General features: G+C 53.7%; 1 protein-coding gene across 8 annotated transcripts in view; it reads left to right on the top strand.

Annotated features, from left to right (window-relative positions):
- Window positions 1–970: 970 nt before the first annotated feature.
- The window catches only part of COL13A1 (collagen type XIII alpha 1 chain), an 82225-nt gene continuing 63508 nt past the window's right edge, over window positions 971–19687 (top strand). For 7 of the 8 annotated variants that reach the window (XM_077125052.1, XM_077125053.1, XM_077125055.1 and 4 more), the window contains exons 1-6: window positions 971–2833; window positions 5599–5634; window positions 8388–8414; window positions 10941–10991; window positions 18243–18278; window positions 19033–19059. In XM_077125052.1, coding sequence (XP_076981167.1) covers window positions 5620–5634; window positions 8388–8414; window positions 10941–10991; window positions 18243–18278; window positions 19033–19059 — 156 coding nt within the window. In that variant the 5' untranslated portion in view covers window positions 971–2833; window positions 5599–5619. The remainder of the gene's footprint in view (window positions 2834–5598; window positions 5635–8387; window positions 8415–10940; window positions 10992–18242; window positions 18279–19032; window positions 19060–19687) is intronic. The other variant, XM_077125050.1, reaches the window with a different exon arrangement.

Below are 19687 nucleotides of genomic sequence, written 5' to 3'. Positions count from 1 at the left end.
ACCAGCAAAGCTGTCATCTCTTCCTCAGAGAAGCCGTTTCCAGAGTTGTTCCCCTCTTGCTTTGTACCTGGGAGAGCAGCCTGCCCAGTTTTTAAGAAGGCCATTATTTAATATCCCATTGGCTCTCTGAAAGGTAAATTGAGCCCATCCTGAGAGCCCTGCTCAGCTCCCGGGCTGACCAGTCACGTGGGCAGGAGTCTTTCATTCCTTAGAAGGAGAAGGAAGGATTTATCACGGTGGGCCTAGGATGTCTGCTCTCGATTTCTGTCATCGATCTTCCAAAATGAACTCAGCCATGGGGAACTTTTGACAGACCACCTGCTGGAAACGGCCATCTTCCCCCATCTCCTGCCCCGTCTTTTTGGACAAGGCCAAAAGAGCCTCCTCCTGCCCCACTCCAGACCCTCACAGGGTCCCCACTGCCAAGCTGCCCCACGCGTGCTCAGCCCTGGTGCCTGCAGAAGGGGCGGGTCCTGCCCTCATCAGGGATTTAGGGTTCGAAAGCTCCTGTCTGCTGACCCAGGGAGGCTGATGCTGCCCTGGAGCTCTGGAGCAGAGGGACAGATGAGAAGGGAGGAGAGGACCTGTGACAGCAGGAGAGGAGCAGCGGAGCTACCCACCCCCACCCCCAAACCCCCCCACCCCCCATTCTGAGCCCAACACTGGAGGGAAGCCCGAGCCTCTGCCCGCTGGCGGGCTCAGCTGCCCACTTCCGGAGGACGAAGAGTAGGGAGCTCGTGTGGAGGGAGGGAGGGATGGGGGCGCCTCCTTAGCCCTGTCTCTGCATCCTGCAAAAGGAAGGAACACCTTGGGCTGCCGCGCCCTCTGTGCTTGTCACCTGGGCCAATTCTGCGACATCTCCGTCCTCGGAGCAGATGACCCACGTTTCCAGGAACAGGACCACTAGTGCCCAGGGCACCCAGCGACGGATTTAAGTTGCAGCAGGAACCATTTAAGATGTAGCCAATGTGTGCCCCCCACCCGGTGCCCCATTGTGCCCTTGCAGACATGGTGAATCAATTCAGAGGCTTCTTAGCGCAGTGTTGACTCAGTCACCGCCAAGCCATCGGAGCTGGCGCCCACGCTGACATCTGTTAGCCATCCAGCGGATGATGGATTGAAGGGAGAATTTCTCAGTGATGGGAGCTGTGAGACTGAGTGAGGCACATGACCTAGGAAAGGATGGCTCTCTCTTTCCCTGGGGAGTTTAGGGAAATATTGAATGCCCTGCTGCCAGGCCTGAGAAAACGTGCTCCTTGCTGACATCATTGCTAACACGTGCGTGCTGGGCACCATCGTGTTCTCCTGGAGGCAGCATAAATAGAGTGGCTGCAAACATGGGATCTGCTGTGTGACCTTGGGCAAATTACATAAGCCCTCCATGCCTCAGTTTCCTCATCTGTGAAATGGGAATAGTAAGAGTACCTGCCTCATCCAATTGTGAGGAATACCTATATAAATGTTATGTATATTCATCTAGTAAATAAATATACATATTCACCCAAAAGAGAATATATTGACTCATTTAAATCCTAGAAAGAGGGCTTTCACTGGATGATCCCCAAAGGTTCTTCCAAGCCTTTAATTTTTTAGAAGGAAATTATTATACTGTGAATTTTTTAAATTTAATGAACAAATGTGTTGTTTTGTTGATTCCTACCCCACCTCATTCCAAGAATGGTTTGGAGATGACAAGGTAAGTAATTAAATAGATTAGGAGAGCAGAGGCAGGAAACAAAGGAAGCCAGGGTGGAAGACACCATAGTGTCCTGTGCAGGTGAGCTATGAACTTGTCCTTCAGTTCCCTGGTGGTCAGTGCAAGGAGGAGAGCATGGCTGGTTACCAAGGCATGGCTGCAGTAAGGTAGAAAGGGGCACGCTAGAGGCTTGGGTGAAGCTCAACTTTTCCTGGTACTGAGCCCTGAGAGAAATTCATCCCATTTGGCCTCCTGAGGGTGATGTGAGGGGTAAAGGTTTTAACTCTATGTGAGCTGTAAGTAAACTGTCCTTTGGCTGTTCCTATTCTCTGAGGCTGGATCTCTTTCCCAGTGGCTCAGCCTAAAGCGCTGGTGTAAGGAGGGGTGCTCAGCATTCATTCATTCTTAGATACGTATTGAGGGCCTCCAGTTGTCCTTGAGGCACTGGGCAAACAGAGAAGCCCCTGCCCTGGGAGCTTATATGTCAGGGGTATGGAGCAGAATCAAGCGGAGTGAGGGGGAGGGATGGTGCTGTGCTACCCACTATTCCCCAAGGCACAAGCGCCTCCAGAGGGAGAAATGCTGGCGAGCTCCATGCACCTCACTTCCAGCCCCTTCCGTTCTCATAATTGTGATAGCGCCATTTATTTAGCACTTCTACTACCAGACACTGTGCTGAGTGTGCTACACACAGCATCTCATTTAGTTCTCTAAGACAGGCATGACTTCCCCCCATTTGCAAGAGGACCAAACAGAGGCCCTGAGAGGCCCACACGGCTTGCCAGAGGTCACACAACCCATAAGAGGCAGAGCCAGAGTCTGAGCACAGGCAGGCTGAGTCCAGAACCAGTGCTCTTACTCTCTAAGTCCGACTGTCCCCCTACCAGGACATCCCATCTCTCCTGGACCCCATGCCTCTGCCATGCCAGGGTTGGGGCTTGGCTCTCAAAACTCCTCCTGTGTTGTTCCTCCCTGTCTTAGTTTTCCAGAGCTGCTATGACAGCTACTGCACAAAGGTTGACTGCATAGTTGGGTAGGGCAGTTTTGAAGACCAGGGTATTATAATAACCTAACCTCTGTAAACTTCACTTTGTCCCCCCTTTATTTCAGGGTCCCACTGGAAGACCTGGACTCCCGGTAAGCAGCTTTCATGTCTTCTTTCCTCTGTGTCTCTCTCACGTGCTCTTTCTCAATCTGAGCACTGGCTGGGTTGGTTTGGCCACTTTTCCTCCAGGTGTGTCTGGGTGAGAACCTCTCTCCACAGTCTCTGATCTCCAACTGAGCGGGAAGCCCACTGTTGGGCTTCCCTCCTTTGAGACCTAGAGAGGCCTCTGCTGGAGCATCTTGAACTCCAGTGATACCGGTGAAGTTTGAAAACCACTGCCCCCTCTCTCCTATGCCCACTGGTAAAAGAGTAGACTCCAAGCAGACTCCAAGGCTTTGTTTTCCCCAGTGACTATTTCTGAATTTCTGGAGAGGCTTTGAAAGGAACCATAGGGACTTTGGAAGGAAATTAAATAGAGACTTTAATTTATTTAATTGAGACATTAATAGGTGCCAGGCCTAACACTCATCACACTGTATATGCTTGATTTGTTCAACAACTTGACGAAATGGCTTTTGTTATGCCCACTTGATAGATGAGGAGACTGAGACATAGAAAGGTAAAGTGCCCTGTCCATAGTTAGCCTGCTTCTAGGTGAGCAGCTTCAGTTGTAGACCTACTGGGAAGCCCACACCCGTCCATACTGCTGTTTCTTGGGTCCCTGTTGATGTTTGAGAACCATCCTGAGAGTCTTCTCAGACACCACTCCATGACCCAGTCCTGGGCACAGATGGGTTGAGAACTGCATACTAGGGACCCCCAGTACAGAGAGACTCAGGCAGACCAGAGGGCCGAGGTGGCACGGGAAGTGATCAGGGACAGGGTGCCAGCCTTCTCTATCTCTCTGCACCAAAGACAGATTCTAGACCCTTCTGTGCATGCCTCTTACCCAAGTTACTCCCCCTTTAGATGTGAATTATACTGTAATCTCTTGCCCAAGCAGCTTCTAGAATTCTTGTCCAGTAGTGGCTTTCTGAATGAAATGTAGGTGGGAGCATGTTTAGCCTTGAAAATGGAAACCCTCCCAGTAAATAGGAGCCCAGAGCAAATGGCAGATGAGTAAATCGGGCTCACGAAACCCAAGAAGGGGAAAAATCAGATGACTGAGGGGAATGTGGGCAGACCTTGTTTTTTCTTACAAAGTCCACCTTTAAAAAGCATTTTGGGAGCAATTCACACAGCAGGGACTGCTGCACATCATTTCCAGCCTGCTGACCATTCCACGCCTGTCCCTAAACCAAGCATTTTATGGCCAAGACTGCAAAGAACATTAGTTTTAAAAAAAAGAAAAAGAAACCAAAACCCACATCCTGCAATATCATTCAAAGGCCCAAGCATGCATGAACCATGGGGTGTGACAGCTGATGACCAGCAGGACCTGGGGTTTTCAGCTGGGAGAGGATGCCACAGACCCACGGGTTATGGTCCTGCTTATGCTTTCGTTATGAAGGGACCTGGGATGGACCCAGAAAAAGATCTGATCACCCTGGCCTTTGCTCTGAAATGCAAGAGGTGTGAAGTACACACAAACATAAAATCCACCTGCCCATGCCACGCTGGAGTAAAAGTAGCAGATGCCATTGCCTCCACACATATTATTGCCAGGCCTGGGCGTGAGCTCTTTGGAGATATCCCTCATGGGATCCTCCCAGCAACCCCTCTTAGTAACCCCATCGGACAGAAGCAGGAGCTCAGGGAGGTTAAGGAAACGCAGCCAGTGCTTATAACCAAAACGACAACCCTGCTACACTTCAACAAAGTCAGAGCTTTTGACTCAAGACATCATTGGTCTTGACAACACATGTGCAACAAGAGTCTAATTTTAGAGCTGATTGCTATTCTTTGGTGCATCCCACACATGTCCTGTGATGCTAATTGTCCCTTGAGGCATTTCACCTCGGTGGGGTCAGGAGAAGCGCAGAGTGACCCCAGAAATGCCCATGCACTTCAGGAGAACCCAAGACCCCAGCTCTCTTGCTCCCCAGCAGGCTGGAGGACATGGTCTTTTCTCCATCCAATGGCTTTCCACCTTTCCAAGGCTCATAGTGAACTCCAGGCCCCACCCCAGCTTTTATGATGTCTACACGTGTATGATTGCAAAAAAATATTTTCTATGGAAAGGGGGAGGAACAAAACTTAATAAGCAGATTTCCAGAGTGGGAAGATGTAACTTCTGGCTAGGAAACAAAGCGATCCCCCCACCCCACCCTTCCCAGCAGCTGAAACTCGTGATGTGGTTGTGTCCACATGGCTCAGGGGTCTTCCTGTCAGTGCCGTGGGTGGGGAGGGAGGGATGGAGAAGGACTCTGTCCACAGCTTTCCCAGATAGGAGGCCTGGGAAGGAGCAGGGCAGTGTGGAACCCGACACCCCCCCCCCCCCCCAGCTCTGGGAGACAGATCTAGGGAAATGACTCAGTCGTGGGTCACCCAGGAGCGACCAGTTACTCTGCTCCGTGCCTTGAAGTTGAGCGTGACAAGGATGAATGCATCCTGATCAGAACCAGAAGGAACTGCAGTAAAGAAAGTCTGAGGAAGGAAGGCCCTTTGTGATATGCACAGGGAAACTGAGTCTCGGACCTGGGGCCAAACTCTAATGCTCACAGCAGTGTGCCTGGGTGCAGACGGTGATGGGGGGAGCTGCTTGCTAAACCATCCATGGATGCTGCGCGGAGAAAGCCCTCCCGCATGGGAAGCCCCAACTATCTGTGCGAGGCCTGGGGTGCACAGCTAGCCCTTGGGTTCCTTCCCACGTGGGCCTGACTGCAGCACATCTGTCTGTTTCCACCCCGTTCATCAGGGAGACAAAGGTGCCATCGGAATGCCTGGACGTGTGGTGAGTTGGCACATCTGTACCTGCTCCTGGGGGCATTGCTTGCTTTTCCATGCTGGCTTGTCCCCCAAACCACGGCAAGGTGCTACCTGCCCCAGCCCCAAGGAGAGGGTCAGTACTCCCCCTGCCCCTGCCTAAACCAGCTGCCAAGGGGCTGGAGAGTGGAAGACGCTTTATTCCAATCCTCAGGCCTTCACAACATGGCTTTATTCTCTAGAGACTGCCCCAGCAAAGGGCAAACCCAGGAAAGTTATAAGGATGAGGCTCTTTGCTGGTCACCCACCAGATGACCAGGGAGGCCTGTGCCTTCTCCTGGTTAGGAGGACTCCCAACCCCGCCCAAGGCTGGCATCTCGCCCTCTGATTTGTGACTGCTCCTGCAACCGTCCCCCAGCAAAGAACAGCAGAAGACAGAGAGAATGGCACCTGCAAAGCTCTGGTGCACCTCCACTGGAGGCCTGGGTAGGCGTACAGAACCATAGCTGGGCGAGCGCTCCAGGAGGGTCATGTTCTGTAGATGGAGACACGCTCGGAGGAGATGGCAAGGACACGGCTTGGCCCCCTGCGGTGCCTCCAAATCCTCACAAAGAGGCTGTGATGTAAAATATTAACGTTTCCTGATGAAAAACTAAGATGGAGAGAGGGAAATAGGGAAGAGCATTTCCCAGAAACGGGAAGGTGGCACTAGGTCTTGAGGTCCTGACACCAGATTTTTCCTGGTGGCTTCAGGGCGATGGTCTCCAAGGGGCTAGAAAGGGCACCTTTCACTGCCTTGGGCAGGGATGACCCAGCTCCAGGGGCCTGGCCAGGGCTGCTCTCCCGGCCTGAGTCCTGACTGCACCCTGGCCATCAGCTTCGACCGCCACCCTGGCTCCCCCGTGCCCCTGGAATACCCACGTCCTTCATGTGCTTTGCCTCCTAATCTCTTCTCCTCCTCCTCCTCTTCAGCTGGGATTGGCTTTAGGCGTGGGTCAGACGTCCTTGTGTGAGCTTGCATGCCTGGTGACCCTGGGGCTCAGAAGTGGAGAAAATCCATCCACTTACCAGCTAATACTTCAAGTGCTAACTGCATGCTGGGCCTCCTGTTAAAAGCCTGACACAGATTAGATCCTCCTAGGAACATCGTGAGCTAGGCAGATTTCCAACCCCATTTTTCAGATGAGAAAACTGAGTTGTGTCTTTCCCACCAAGGTCACATGGCCTGGAAGAAGTTTTAACCCAGGCAACCTGACTCCAAAGCCTGTGCTCTTGACTCTGACCCTGACAATGCTGACCCCTTACCCCCATTCCCCAGCCATGGTCTATCAGCCTAAGGAGGAGCTGAGTGTTGGGACAAGGCCACAGTGTCTGGGCCTGGGACATTTCAGAAGTCCAGGACAAGGGTTCCAGAGCTTTGAGCTCCCTGGAGCCCAGCTACCACCATCTGCCAAGACCGGGAGGCTGGGAGCCCTGGGCCCCCAAGTGAAGCTCCCCAGAGCGAAAGCTCTGATCCAGTTCCTCTCTTTAACTCTCACCTCCATGCTGTGTCCACCTGCAGACGTTTGGTTCTTTCTGCACAGGGCCACAGCACTGGCCATTAGGTTTACTCAGTGTGGCCTCCACTGGCTCTTGAGTCTAGTGCTGTTGGTGCCCTGTCTTACTGATGAGAATGTTGAGACAATTCACCCAAGACAGGGTGGAGCTGGGCTTTATCCCCAAGCTGACTGTTAGACCCCAAAGTCCTGGCTCCTCACAGGTAAATCTCGGGTGTCTCTGCTCACCCTGAGAGCTGCTAGCCTGCAGGAGGCTGCACAGGCACGTCAGCCCCCCCCCCCCCCCGGCCCCGGCCCCCGGGCCTCCTACAGTCCCTGGGCAATGTGGGGGGAGGGAGGAGACCCCATTAAGTCTCCCCGTTTCCCTCAACATAAGGACATTTTTCAAGCCATTTTGCGGCTTTCCCTGTTGCTAAATGTGACAATGGACCTATTTGGCTGCCCAGTAAGGGTCCTGCCGTAAGCCATCTGATAAGGACTCCAGGGTGGCCAGAGGGTGTGAAATGCCTGAGTTGTTTTGGGAGGGAGGGGGTCACAAGAGGTGATACTACCGCCCCCCACCTGCATGGTCACTGTGGCTAGGAGATCCTTTTCTGACTACCCAGTTTCCTCTGTATCCCTGACCCGTCCTCCATCCTTCCAGATAGTGTGTCCTGCTGTCTGTCCACCCATGCCCCTCCATCCCCCCTCCTCCGTCTTGCCTTGCCAGCCCAAACGACTCCTGGCTTCCCTTGCTTGGCAAAGCTTTGACTTGGAGGTCAGCTGGGCCCTCCATTCTCCACACTCCACCACCCGACCCAGCCCCTCAGAACTCCTCCCCACCCCCACCCCTTCCTCAAGTTGACCCAGCCCCAGAGGGGCCACAGCTTCTCAGCAGATTTCCTGACCTAGGTGAGTTCTTGTTCTCTCTGTCTCTGTTTCTCTATCTCTCTCTCTCACACAGCACTTTTGAGGACCTCTTTCTCCCCAGCCACCATTCATTTCTCTCTCAATAATCCGGAAGGGCGCGAGACGAACTGTGAGCCGAGGCTGAGTGGGCTGGATGCAGAGCCTGACGCGTGCCAGCATCTGTGTTTTGTTTTGTTTCTTATTTCACGGTGATTTCTTTTGTTTGATCGTTGTGCCATAACGCAGATTCTTGTGTCTGTGCCTCTCTCTCATCCTTCCTTTTTTCTCCCCCTCCCCCTCTCTTCTCGGCGCCCTGTTTTGCATGTGGCTGCCCCAGGGAGTCAAGGGCCACCCAGGCGAGAAGGTGAGTCCACATGCACATGCTCCCCTCCGGCCCTCCAGTCCCTTCCGCCCCAGGGACTCTCCAGGGAAGGGCTTTCAGAGCCCCGTTTCTCAGCCCACTGCCCTGCCCAGGGGCTCAGGCCTGACCCACACAGCCAGACCGCTTCCTAACAACTTCCCCACATCCTTGGGGTTCCGGGCGATGGGTCCAGCTCTCCTGGATGACTGGGTCTCCCCCCACCTGCCCGGCTGCCTGTGGCCTCCTCACTCTAGTCCCAGGACGCAGGTGCCCGGCTTCCCCAAGGCCAAGACAACACCCATCTCTGTTATGTGTAGCTGGTTCTAGACACAACTCCCCACCCCCAGGGCCCTCCTCTCCTGGGCTGCCCCAGAGAGTTCCCTGGGACAATGGCTCTCCCAGGTTTGGAGAGTGGAGTCCCCAGGGGAGGCCTCCAAGCAGGACGAGCCCAGCTGTAAGGTCAGGGACATTAGACAGCCAGGAGGGCACCCTGGCACATCAGCCCTGGCGGGTTCTAGCGAGATTTCGGAGAACCACACATCTAACCAGCTCATTTTACAGATGAGGAAACTGAGGTCCAGAGGGGGCCAGGGGGGCCCATGGTCCCACTGCAGTAGTGGTGAGGAGCTAGAAGCCGGAGCTCCTAGTGCCCACCTCGGTACTGTCCCGGCCGCCCCTTGCCCATGCGTCGTGGCGTGTGTTTCTGCCTCACAGCGTCCCCATCTCCAAAGTAACAGCAGCCACAATTATAATAGCAGCCACGGAGTTAACTCTATTAACCCTTAATAGAATTAAGCCATAACTAACTCTAATTATACAGTTAATAACCCCGAACTCTGTATCAAGTGTAGTTTTGAATATTGTACCTCTGTTATCCCCCTTAATCACACTTCCCTCCCAGGGGGGTTTTGGTGTTCCCATTTGACATGACACAGAGCTGAGGCACAGAAAGGCAAGATCTTAGGTCCCAGGTCACATAGTGCAAAAGTGGCAGAGTTGGAGAGGAGCCTAGGAGTATCCGACCCCCAGGTTGGGGTTCTAACCCCCGCATACGCTGGGCCCCACATAGAAGGGGGTCTGCCTTTCAGTTCTGACCTCACAGGAGGCTCAACTGCCCAGGAGAGAGACATGATCACTGTCTAAGGAGAACAGCAGGCCCTTCATAGCACCTTCCAGGGACCAAGCATTGCTCTAAGCAAATTGCATTACTTTAGGGAATTTTCACATCCCCCTGAGGTAGAAGGTGCTATTACCCCTGGGTTACAGAAGAAGAAACTGAGGCACAAGAAAGTTAAATAGCTTGCCCACGATCGCACAGCTGGCGGGGGACAGAACTTGGGCTTCAAACCCAAGCCTTCTGGCTCTGAAGTCTGCGCTTTTCAGTGACCTTATAGTGCCTTTATAAAAATTATTGTGCAGTTGCGATGGTATGAGCAGTTACTAATTTGAATTTCTCACCAGCGTGCGAGGCATTCTGATTTACAAAATGCGTCTGCCCTTGACCTGTAGGTTTGGTGGCGCCACACCCAGCAGCCTGCTTTCGCGGAGGGGTCTGCAGAGGTTTCCTAGTTGGCAAATGGTAGAGCAGGGCCTCCAACTGGAGGCCCTGGGCTTTCTCACTCCCCTGGTGTCTCTGCTGGGAGGTGTGGATGCCTGGGGGGATGCGGGTCCTGCCCCTCCGCCTGGCCTGCGGGGACACAGTTACAGTCCTTCTGCCAGAATGTCCTTTCTCTCCCCCACCCATGTCTCATCCATTCCTCGCCCTGCTGTCCAACCCACAGCACACTCACAGCTCCAGCCTGCTCAGTCCTCCTTGGACCACTCTTTGAGCTCATAGGCCAGCAGCCTCCACCATCCCCTTGGGGCTGAAAGTTCTGCCCCGGCCCTAACCCCTGTGTCACTCTCACGTGGGACTAGAAATTTCGAGGTAGCTCAAGCCACCAGGCTCAGGGCTGTTGGACCCACGGAGTAAGATCCACTCTCTGCTTTCCACAACCGTGGTCAACAGTGTCACCAGTTACACAGTGTGGCGGGGATTTGGGGATGGGTGAGGAGGAAGATTTCAGGGCCTTTAAAACTTGGGGGCGGCTGGGATGGGTCGGGAAGTGTCCCGAACAGGGCGAAGGTTGGGAGACCCCTGGAACCTCTGGCCAGGGCAGCCACTGCCGAGCCAAGCCTCTCCCCCCAGCGTCCCCTTTCCCATCCTTACAGTGAGCACCTGTCCTCCGCTCCCCTGGTCTGGGTTCCCACAGCCTGCACCCCACATGCTCTGCTCTCGCTGGTATCTCTTCCCTGCTGTCCTCTTTCCATTCTCAACACCCCCCTCCTTCGCCCTTTGCTCCCTCTCCTCTAAGTCCCTCATCACCCCCCACCCTCTGACCTCCCTTTTGTCCTTTGCACCCTCTGGCTTTGCCTCTCCCTCCCCTCTGCTCCCCCTCCCCCACCTGCCAGCCCTTTTCCTTTTACTGCTCTCTTTCCCACTCCCCTTCCCCTCCTACCCTCCTCTCCTGGTTTTCTCTCTCCCCACAGGGAGCCCCAGGAGATGCTGGAATGTCCATCATCGGTCCCCGCGGCCCCCCGGTAAGTTGTTTCCGCCCTTCTTTGGAGTAGGGGGTGAATGAGTTAATGAAAAAGCCTGTGGTGGGGGTGGGGAGCGGGGCGGCCACCACGTGTGACTCTGTCTCCCTAAATCACAGCCCCTCGGGAGACTTCCGCAGGGCCTACCCTCTCGCCACAAAACTGCGGGAGCTGCGGCAGCCCTGCCGTTTTACGGGTCAGAGAAAGTGCCCACTCCGCTCTGGAGAGGACACTCCAGCTTTCCAGGGGATGTGCCCTTGTTTCCGGAAGCCCACGGAGCAGACACCCAGAGCCCAGCCTCCCTGACCCAGCCCCCACTCCAGGTCTTGGCAGAGTCCCAGTCCACCCCCCCCCCCCCAAAGGCTCTTTCTTTGGGCGCACTCCAGGGTCCTGGGTCTAAGTACCCTCCACCAGTGGCTGGGAGGTGGGAAAATCAGTGACGCTTCCCCTCGGATGTCTCCTTAGGGACAGGAAGGGAGTGCGGGTGAAGACGCTGGGAAGATGTTGTGGCTATGGGAAGGGGAGTGAGTTGTTTTTCTCAAACCGTGCCCAAACCACAGGGCTTAAATAAAATCATCAGATGTCAGTACGGGAAGGACCTTAGTGACTGTTTAATGCAGTCCTCTCAGAAGGGGAAACTGAGGCCCAGAAAGGAGAAAGGGCTTGGAGAGGGTCCCGCTTGCCGAGGCCATGGCAGGCATGGGCAGAGCCCAGGACACGGGTCCCCAGGGCTGTCACCACGGCAGCAGTTGCCGGGCCCCATGCTTAGCTGTGTGTGTTTCCTGACCAGTGATGCACTGGGAGGGGGTGATGGGAGTCGTGGATTAGCCTCAGCCCTAGGGGTGCCCCAAGGGCCTGCCAAGTGAGAACAGGGCATTTCCTGAACCCTAGAGGGGTATACATGCTCTGGCCTGTTTCCTGTCCTATAACATGAGGCTGGCATCTCTGAAGTGCCCTCCAGGAAGGCTGAAGCTCCCTCCTGGCTCTCACCCAGGAGTCTGAGGCTAGGCTGATGGCCGGTCGACGCCCAGCCTGCCTACCCGCCCCCCCCACACCTTCCGCAGAGAGTGGGGAGCAGGAGTCTCTCTTACTCATAGCCGAAGGAGAGGGGTCAGAGAGCAAGTTGTCATTATGTCCAAGGGAGGGAGACAAAATTAAGAAGCCAAGAGAAGGGTCATGGTAAGTGCTTGAAGCTGGAAGCTGGAGCCAAAATGGGGCTACTTGGCGACCCGGGAAGGAAGGGAGGGGAGCTGAGCACGGAGCTGGTGAGCCGGGGGCGGCGGGCAGGTCAGGGGCCTGGGTCGGCGCAGCCCTGGGCTGGGTGGACACAGCCGTCTCAGCAAGTGTTTTCTGGCGCTCAGGCTGATGCTCAGGACTTAGTGTGTGGCAAGCAGTGGCCTAAAAGTGTTATACATATGAACTCATTTCATCCTCACACAGCCCCGGGAGATGGACACTATTGTGACCTCCCTTTTACAGAGCGGCCAGGTGTCTTGCCCCGAGCTGTAAAGCCAGTGCGTGGCCTGGGCCGGCCGTGGGCAGGTGGCTTGCGGTCTGCACTCTCACACCCCATGTGGCTCACATCGCCCCTGCCCCTGATGGGCTTCAAGCCTCTTTGTGCATCTTGGGGATGTCCTGAGAAGGTGGCACCCAAACAGGGAGGGGGTGGGTGTCAGGAAGGCCCAAAGTGCCTGGCAGCCAGGCAGGGGGCTTAGCTTAAATTTAGGCCAGCTTTGCCCTCTGGCCACCATCTCTGTCCACTGCCCACTCTGGCCACAGTTGTTCCTACTGTGTCCACAGCGCTGTCTCCTCCGACCCCCTTCCGTCAGCCCAAGGCAGCATGCTAGTTCACGATTGCTGAAAAGGCCCCATTTTTTTTAAGCATGTGCTTAGGGACCTTTATCTGCCTTGGCTCCTCCTGGCTTTTGGCCCGGCATGTGGGAGCCTGATCAGGAACACACCTACTGCTTTGGATGGGACTCCAGTGGTGATGACTGACTTCTGTTCCGGTGGCACTGATAACTCCCCTCTCTGGGGCACTGCTGCATACCAGACCCCTGTGCTGGGGCTGGCGGGCACGCAGGTCTCCTCCCACCTTCCTGAACACTGCAGGGCAGCACCGCCACCCATTTTACAGAGAAGGCACCCAAGCATCCCTTCACCTGCCTGTGGCAGCACAGCTGGTAGGGGGTGGTGGCACTTGGGTGTGGCCAGGTCTGCCCATTCCAAAGCCCATGTGCTTGCTCCAGTTCTCTACTTCCATGTTTATAGCTCTCCTGTTTAAAAACGAAAAGGAAATTTACCCGAAGGAGAAAAAACACGTATCCTTTCGGTACCTGCATGGATGCTAAGAGAGGTTGTCTGATTCTGGGAACCTGGGCCAAGCCCAGCATCCTCTGGCCTTGGCCTCTGTGGGTGACCATCACCCAGATGGCTGGGCCACTCACTCAGACCTCCCTGAACAGCAGGGCAGCCCTACCAGCCTCTACTGGGAAGTCACCCTGAGCTGGGATAGTGGGGCTAGGGTGACATAGGTGTCATTTGTCATTGAAGGGGAGAGGTCAAGTAGGGCAGGTCCTGACAGCCAGGATAATGGAGAACATGTGGCTTTCTACTCAGCCAGGAAGGGTCCAGAATAAATGCTGCTAATAAGAACCAGTCTCACCACCTCCAGGGGCCATCGGCCTCCTCTCTTGGAGCATGATAAATGGTCCAAGCTAAAGGGGAAACCATCCCAGGCCCTTCAGAAGTTGATGGTTCCCATTCCAATGAGGCAAGAAGCTGGAGCAGCATGTCTAGGGGGTGTTGAATTTTTAGGGAATCCCATTAAACTCAGGAAAGGCTGGGACCTCGGGATTCTAGCTGATCCTTGGAGCGCAGGCATCTGCCAGGCCAGGAAATGCCCCCCCTATCTCAGTAGGGGTTCTTTCTTCCCCTGAGGCCCCCAGTTTCCCTCAGGGGCCAAGCCTCATCCACAAGGAGTCACCTCATGCCAGATAGATGCACTGTTTAGTGTTTCTTCATGTACTCATTCTATTAACATCTGTTGGGTACCTGACAGAGCATCCTTGCCCTTCTGGGTTCACCATCTAGTGGGAGAGTCCAGCAATTACACCAGCATTACAATGCAGACTGTAAATGCTAAGATCAGGGATGTTTAGGAGTCATGGAGACATGGAGGAGGCATCTGGCTTAGGGCTGGAGAAGTAGGCAGGGAAGGCTTCCTGGAGGAAAGTGTAGCTATGCTGTAATTGAGGATGAGTAGAGACTGCTCAGGTAATGAGGATGGGGGAGGAGCATCGAAGCCCTGAGGCAGGAGGGATGCTAAAAGTATTGAAGTGCATAAAGTATTCTCTGCTGCAAAGCTTGGGTAAGGAGTTTGGTGAGAAGCAGGGCTGGCCAGGTGAGCACAAGGGCCTTGCCGCACCGCGCTCAGGCGTGCAGAGCCCCGGTTGTGTTAAACTGAGGAATGGCAGGGCCCAATTTGCATTTCGAAAAGATGACCAGATCTACCCCACCAGCCTGGAGGATGGTTTAGAAGAAGAGGCTAGAGGTGGGGAGACTGGCTGGCAGGCAATTCCAATAACCAAGGCCTGGACTGGGGCAGTGTCAGTGGGGCAGGTGGAAAGGATGGTCTGGCGAAATATTTTGGAGCTGGAATCGACAGGCTTCCGTGAAGAGAAAATGGGAGTTGAGGGAGAGGGAGGAGTTCAGAGAACACCCCCCCCCACACACACACACACTTTCTGCCTTGAATAACAGGGTGGAGGGAGGTGCCCTTTGCCAGAGGGAGGAGCGGTCTTGCTAGGGCAGATGAGTTTAGTTCGAACGTGATGAGTCTGCGATGTCTTTGTGATGTGCAGGTGGAGAAGTTGTTTGGCTGCTGAAGGGTAGGAGGCTGTGGTGGGCTGGAACCGACCTGCTAGCTGACAAGAGCAGAGCAAGCATATATCTCTCCCCAGCTTGGGGTCCAATGCGACACGTGGGCAGCTCGAAATTGGCCATGGTGGGAGTATTTACACCACCGAAATCAGCACTGCCTGTGCAAAGCAGGGCTCTCCTCGCCCAGCCTTCCACACCCCCAGCCAGTGATGGCACATTCACCAGCACCGAGTCGTGGCTGAAGATGGTCAGCATGGGATGGGCCTGGGGAGACAAATGAAGAGAGGCTCGGGGCAGATGCCTGGCTGACCCCGCTTCTAGGCGCAGGGGTCAGGGAAGGGAATCTGCCTGACAGGCTGTTTCCTACTAGAGCCTTCTGCTATCAGTGTGGTTTTAGCCTACACAAGCTGCAGGGAGGAGGGCCAGCCAGGAAGAGGAAAAGGAAAGAAGGGTGACGTGGGGGTCCACTTCCAGAAAGTGGGATGCATGGGCTCTCCTGACACACGCCTTGAATTAAAGGTGGGGATTCAGAGATCAATACAAAGCTTTCTCTTGTCCTTGTATAGAAGGATGCACTATTAGTCCATAAATTAACCTGCAAATATATCTGTAATCTATAAATTTAATGTGATTCTAATCCCAGTGAATTTGGTATTGGGGCTGGGAGATTCACAAAATAATTTTAGATTTCACTTGGAAAAAAAAAAAAATAAGCTTGTAAGAATGTCAGAAAAATCCCCCCAAAAATAGAGTAATGGGAGCAAGTGAAGAGGGGACTTCTTGTCCTGCTATATATTAAAATGCGTTATAAAAACTGACGCATGAATGGAACAGAATAAGGAGGCCAAAATGCAGCGAGAATGTATGAGAATTTGGTACATGATCAAAGCTTCTTCTCACAATAGGAAGAGAAAGACAGATTGCTCAGCAAATGATGCTGGGACACCTGATTAGCCTTTAGGAAAAGGTTCAATGAGAGCAGCCCTTAAAAAAAAAAACCCTACCGTCTACCTCACTTGTTATAATAGAATAAATTTCAAATGGATGTAATACTTAGATATAAAGAATGAAACCATAAAAGTACAAGGATAAAGCATGAGTGAACATTTTATCATTTTGAACTGGGAAAGGACCTTTGAAACATGGCATAAAACCCACAAGTCATAGGAAAAGACTGATATGTTTGTCAATATAAATGTAAAATTCCATATAACCAAAAACATACTATAAACAAAATAAAAGACAGACGCCCAGATGGAAAAAATGTTTGCAACGCACATGACTGTCAGAGAGTTATTGTTCTTAGCAAAGAGTCTTCAAGTTGATCAAGACAAATAGCCTCAGAGGAAATATTGATAGTGAGCAAACAAATAGGACCGGCCAGTAAACATAGGAAAAGCTATGTAACTTCAGCACATCAATTACCAGCCCTCTTCAAGCCTCCCCAGGCCCCACTTCTCTAGGAAATAGAGACCCAGTTTCCATTTAGTCTATGAGAGCATCTTTCCCAGCTTCCTGAGAAAGCCCTGGTTAGCCCTGGATTTGGTGCTGGGAGAAAGATGCATCCTGCCACCAGGCAGGTTCTGTAATTAACAAACCATGTGATTTTCCCAAATATGTAAACATGATCCAAGTGGGACTGGAGGAGGTTTCTTGGAATCCTCTCCTCTCGACCTTTTCTATAAGCCTCTGAGTGCTCAGGGCAGTAAAAAGTTTACACTGGAAAGTTTCAGAGGCCACATTGCATGGTTTCTGGGTTTTCTCCTTAGTGCTATTCTTAGCATCACATATCCTTGAGAGGAGAGAAGTCCAAGGCCCTTGTTATATATGAGTGATGTCTCCTCCCTTGCCCTGTGGATGCCTGCCATGAGCCCATCCTTGGTCTCTCCCCTCCTGACCAGCACACCCATCTGACAGCTGGGTCCCCACTCGACCAGCCAGAGGGGCTGGCATGTGCTCTGGACACTCTTGTCCTCATGTCCTTGCTCCAAGGAGGACTCAACCAGCCTGAAGATGTTTCAGAGTAACAACAGATAGACCCAGAAGTCTTCCTCTGGCTAGGATTTAATTCTGAAACTCTACTCCTTGGCAAAGTCTCCATTGAGCCACAGACTTGCTGGGCTCAAAAGCAACCTTGCTTTCTTCTGAGTGCTTGTTGGTTCAATTCACTTCAACCAACATCTGATGATGGCAGCCACCGTTTCCCAAATACTGACACAGTGCCTTCCTTTGGGCTTTACAAGCATAATTTAATGTATCCCACTGGCCCTCTGAGGTTGTACCATTATCCCCCATCTATAGATGAGGAAATGAGGCCCAGAGAGCTTAGGCCACTTACTTGAAGTCACAAACAGCCATCATTAGCTAAGCCAGGAATAGAACTGCCAGACTCAAATCCCCGAACTCAGGAAGAGATTGTGGCCATCTCAGCCAAATAGAGGCTCTGAGCAAAGGGCTGGATTTGTAAATGATGTAGTATGTCCAGGGAAAGATAGGGGAGCCTGAACAAAGAGTGGGTGGAGAGATGAGGCAGGAAAGGAAGCTAAAGTGGTTGGTCAAGGCAAGACAGAGAATAGCCTTGGGTGATGCGTGAGTAGAAGGGAGCCCTTTCTAGTTCTTGAGACAGGAAGTAATATGACTCATGTTTCTTAGATTGCCATCGCCCTTGACCTCCTGGTGAGCCCTCCCCAGCCCTGGGTCTTCCCAGCCCCATGCTTCTAGTCTCCAGCCTGACTATCTGGGTTGCTCTCTGCCCCTCCAGGGCAAGGGGTATGAGCTGCTCTGGTTCCCACGAAGTTTGAGGGATCCACAGATTTCCCAACTGATAGGCGAGGGCTGCAGCCAGGGTAGAGGAAAGTGAACCATCTGTGTTTTCTTGCCTGAAAGAACTTTCTGAAGGTCAAGTTCTGATAGCTGCTACCACACCTCCAGACCATCCTCGGATAAGTGGTCAGGAGCAGTGACTGTAAATCAAAAGGACCTGAAGGATCACGGTCAGGGAGTCCAGCCAGCATGCTGCGGTCTGCACCCCCACTGTCCCTGCTCCGCCGCCGTCTGTTTACGGGCCGAGGTCGAGTGTGTGCAGCAGTGCTGAGCTCTTGGGGGGCTACTTCCCAGGAAGACCCACGGCACACTGGCTGCCTCCTTTTTGCTTCCCCCGCCCCCAGGGTGCTGAAGGAATTTCCTGTAAATGCTCCGTCTCTATCTTTCTCCTCCCTCCTTCTCAGCCAGCTCACCGAGGTGAGGGGCTTCTGAGGACGATCAAATGATGAAAATGAAGCCATGGGCCCTTTGGGAGCAGAGACCCCAGTGAACTAGGGGTTGGAGTTTCCCCCTTTTTGCTCATCCTGACTCTTCTCCTGTTCTTTCTAGGGTCAGCCAGGCACTCGAGGTTTTCCTGGATTTCCAGTAAGTAGGGGAACTGAGGTGAGCTTTGTCCCAGGCATTCTCCAGGCCTGGTTGGGTTGAACTTCATCCCAGGCCAGCCTGAAGTGGCTTTTTCCCTTCCAAACCCTCACTAAGGACCCCCTTCTGCCACCTTTCCCAGGGAGAGTGCTCAGTGCCCTGTTCAGGGAGCAAGTAAAACCAGGGAAATAACACACAAAAGGCAGCAGGGCCGGGTGGAGGCACCTCTCAGGTTACTGCCAGGGACGTCACAGGCTTATGAAGCGTGATGCCGGAAGACCAGCAGATGAGGCGCTGCAGGGAAGCCCCCTGCGGCTCAACCCCCCACCTGGCTTTCATGGAAGAAGCCGCAGGGTGGTCGTCCTGTGCCCTTTGAACCCTGCCTAAGGGGCCTAAGTGGCAGGGATGGAGAGTGGGAGGGTGGGAAGGGGTTGCTAGGCCCCCTTTTCCCCAGGCCTTGATCTCAGTGGTGATGCAATGCATTGGGATCCCCCCTGGCCAAGCCCCTGGCACGCAGCATTTCATTTACTCCTCACCCCCCTTTGTGGCAAGCTCTTTTATTCTCATCCCCATTTTAGAATGGGTCATTGAGGCTTAGGCTTAGCCGTGGTCACCTGACCGGTAAGTGGACAAGCAGGGACTTGAGCCTTCACTTGTTGGAGTCCAGAACTCATGCTCTTAGCTTCTGCAGCATGCTGCCTCTCGGCAAGAGTCCTGTGATGCTCTGTCTTTACATCTGGCCTCCTTCCTGTTGCAGGGTCCCATTGGGCTAGATGGCAAACCGGTAAGTGGGCCCACAGTGTCTGTGGGGGTTGGGAGGCTTTCTTCCAAGGGGGCCCGGGTATGGATAAGTCGGGGGGCAGCACAGAAAGCAGCTCAACCAGCTAATCTGAAAAGAACCAGGGCACAGACCGCCCCCCCCCAGCCACACCCAGGCAAGTCTCCTTGCCATCTCCCTCCCTGGGTGACCCCACCACACCCCATACAGGCCCAAGTCCACAAGGAGACTGCTTTCCCCTCCCATAACCCGCCCTAGAAAGGAGTAAGCGAGGCGAGAGCTTGACCCCTCCAGAGCCCTCATAGACAACCCCTCACCAAGGGCGTGAAACAGCCCTACCAGTGCTGAGCCCAGTCCCCTCCCCACAGCTTGCCCCTCCCCTGGGCAGCCATTGCCCTCCAAGGGCCCCACCTGGTCACTCCCCCCATGGCAGGCCAGTGTCCATCTCCCTCATTTCATGGGAACAAGCATTCCCCCGAAGCCATCCTGGGTGTGTGGGTAGGGCAGAGGTTAGGACCCAGAGACACCTCCCCTCCTGCCACTGTTCTCTGCAAAGGGCAGTGGACGAATGACCACGACTGAGTCGGGCATTTAAGGACTAGCCAGAGCAGTCAGGGCGTGCGTGACTAAATGC

This window comes from Tamandua tetradactyla, chromosome 13 (genome assembly GCF_023851605.1).
Source record: "Tamandua tetradactyla isolate mTamTet1 chromosome 13, mTamTet1.pri, whole genome shotgun sequence".
Classification (NCBI taxonomy): Eukaryota; Metazoa; Chordata; class Mammalia; order Pilosa; family Myrmecophagidae; genus Tamandua; species Tamandua tetradactyla.
This window is presented reverse-complemented; position numbering and strand designations above follow the sequence as displayed.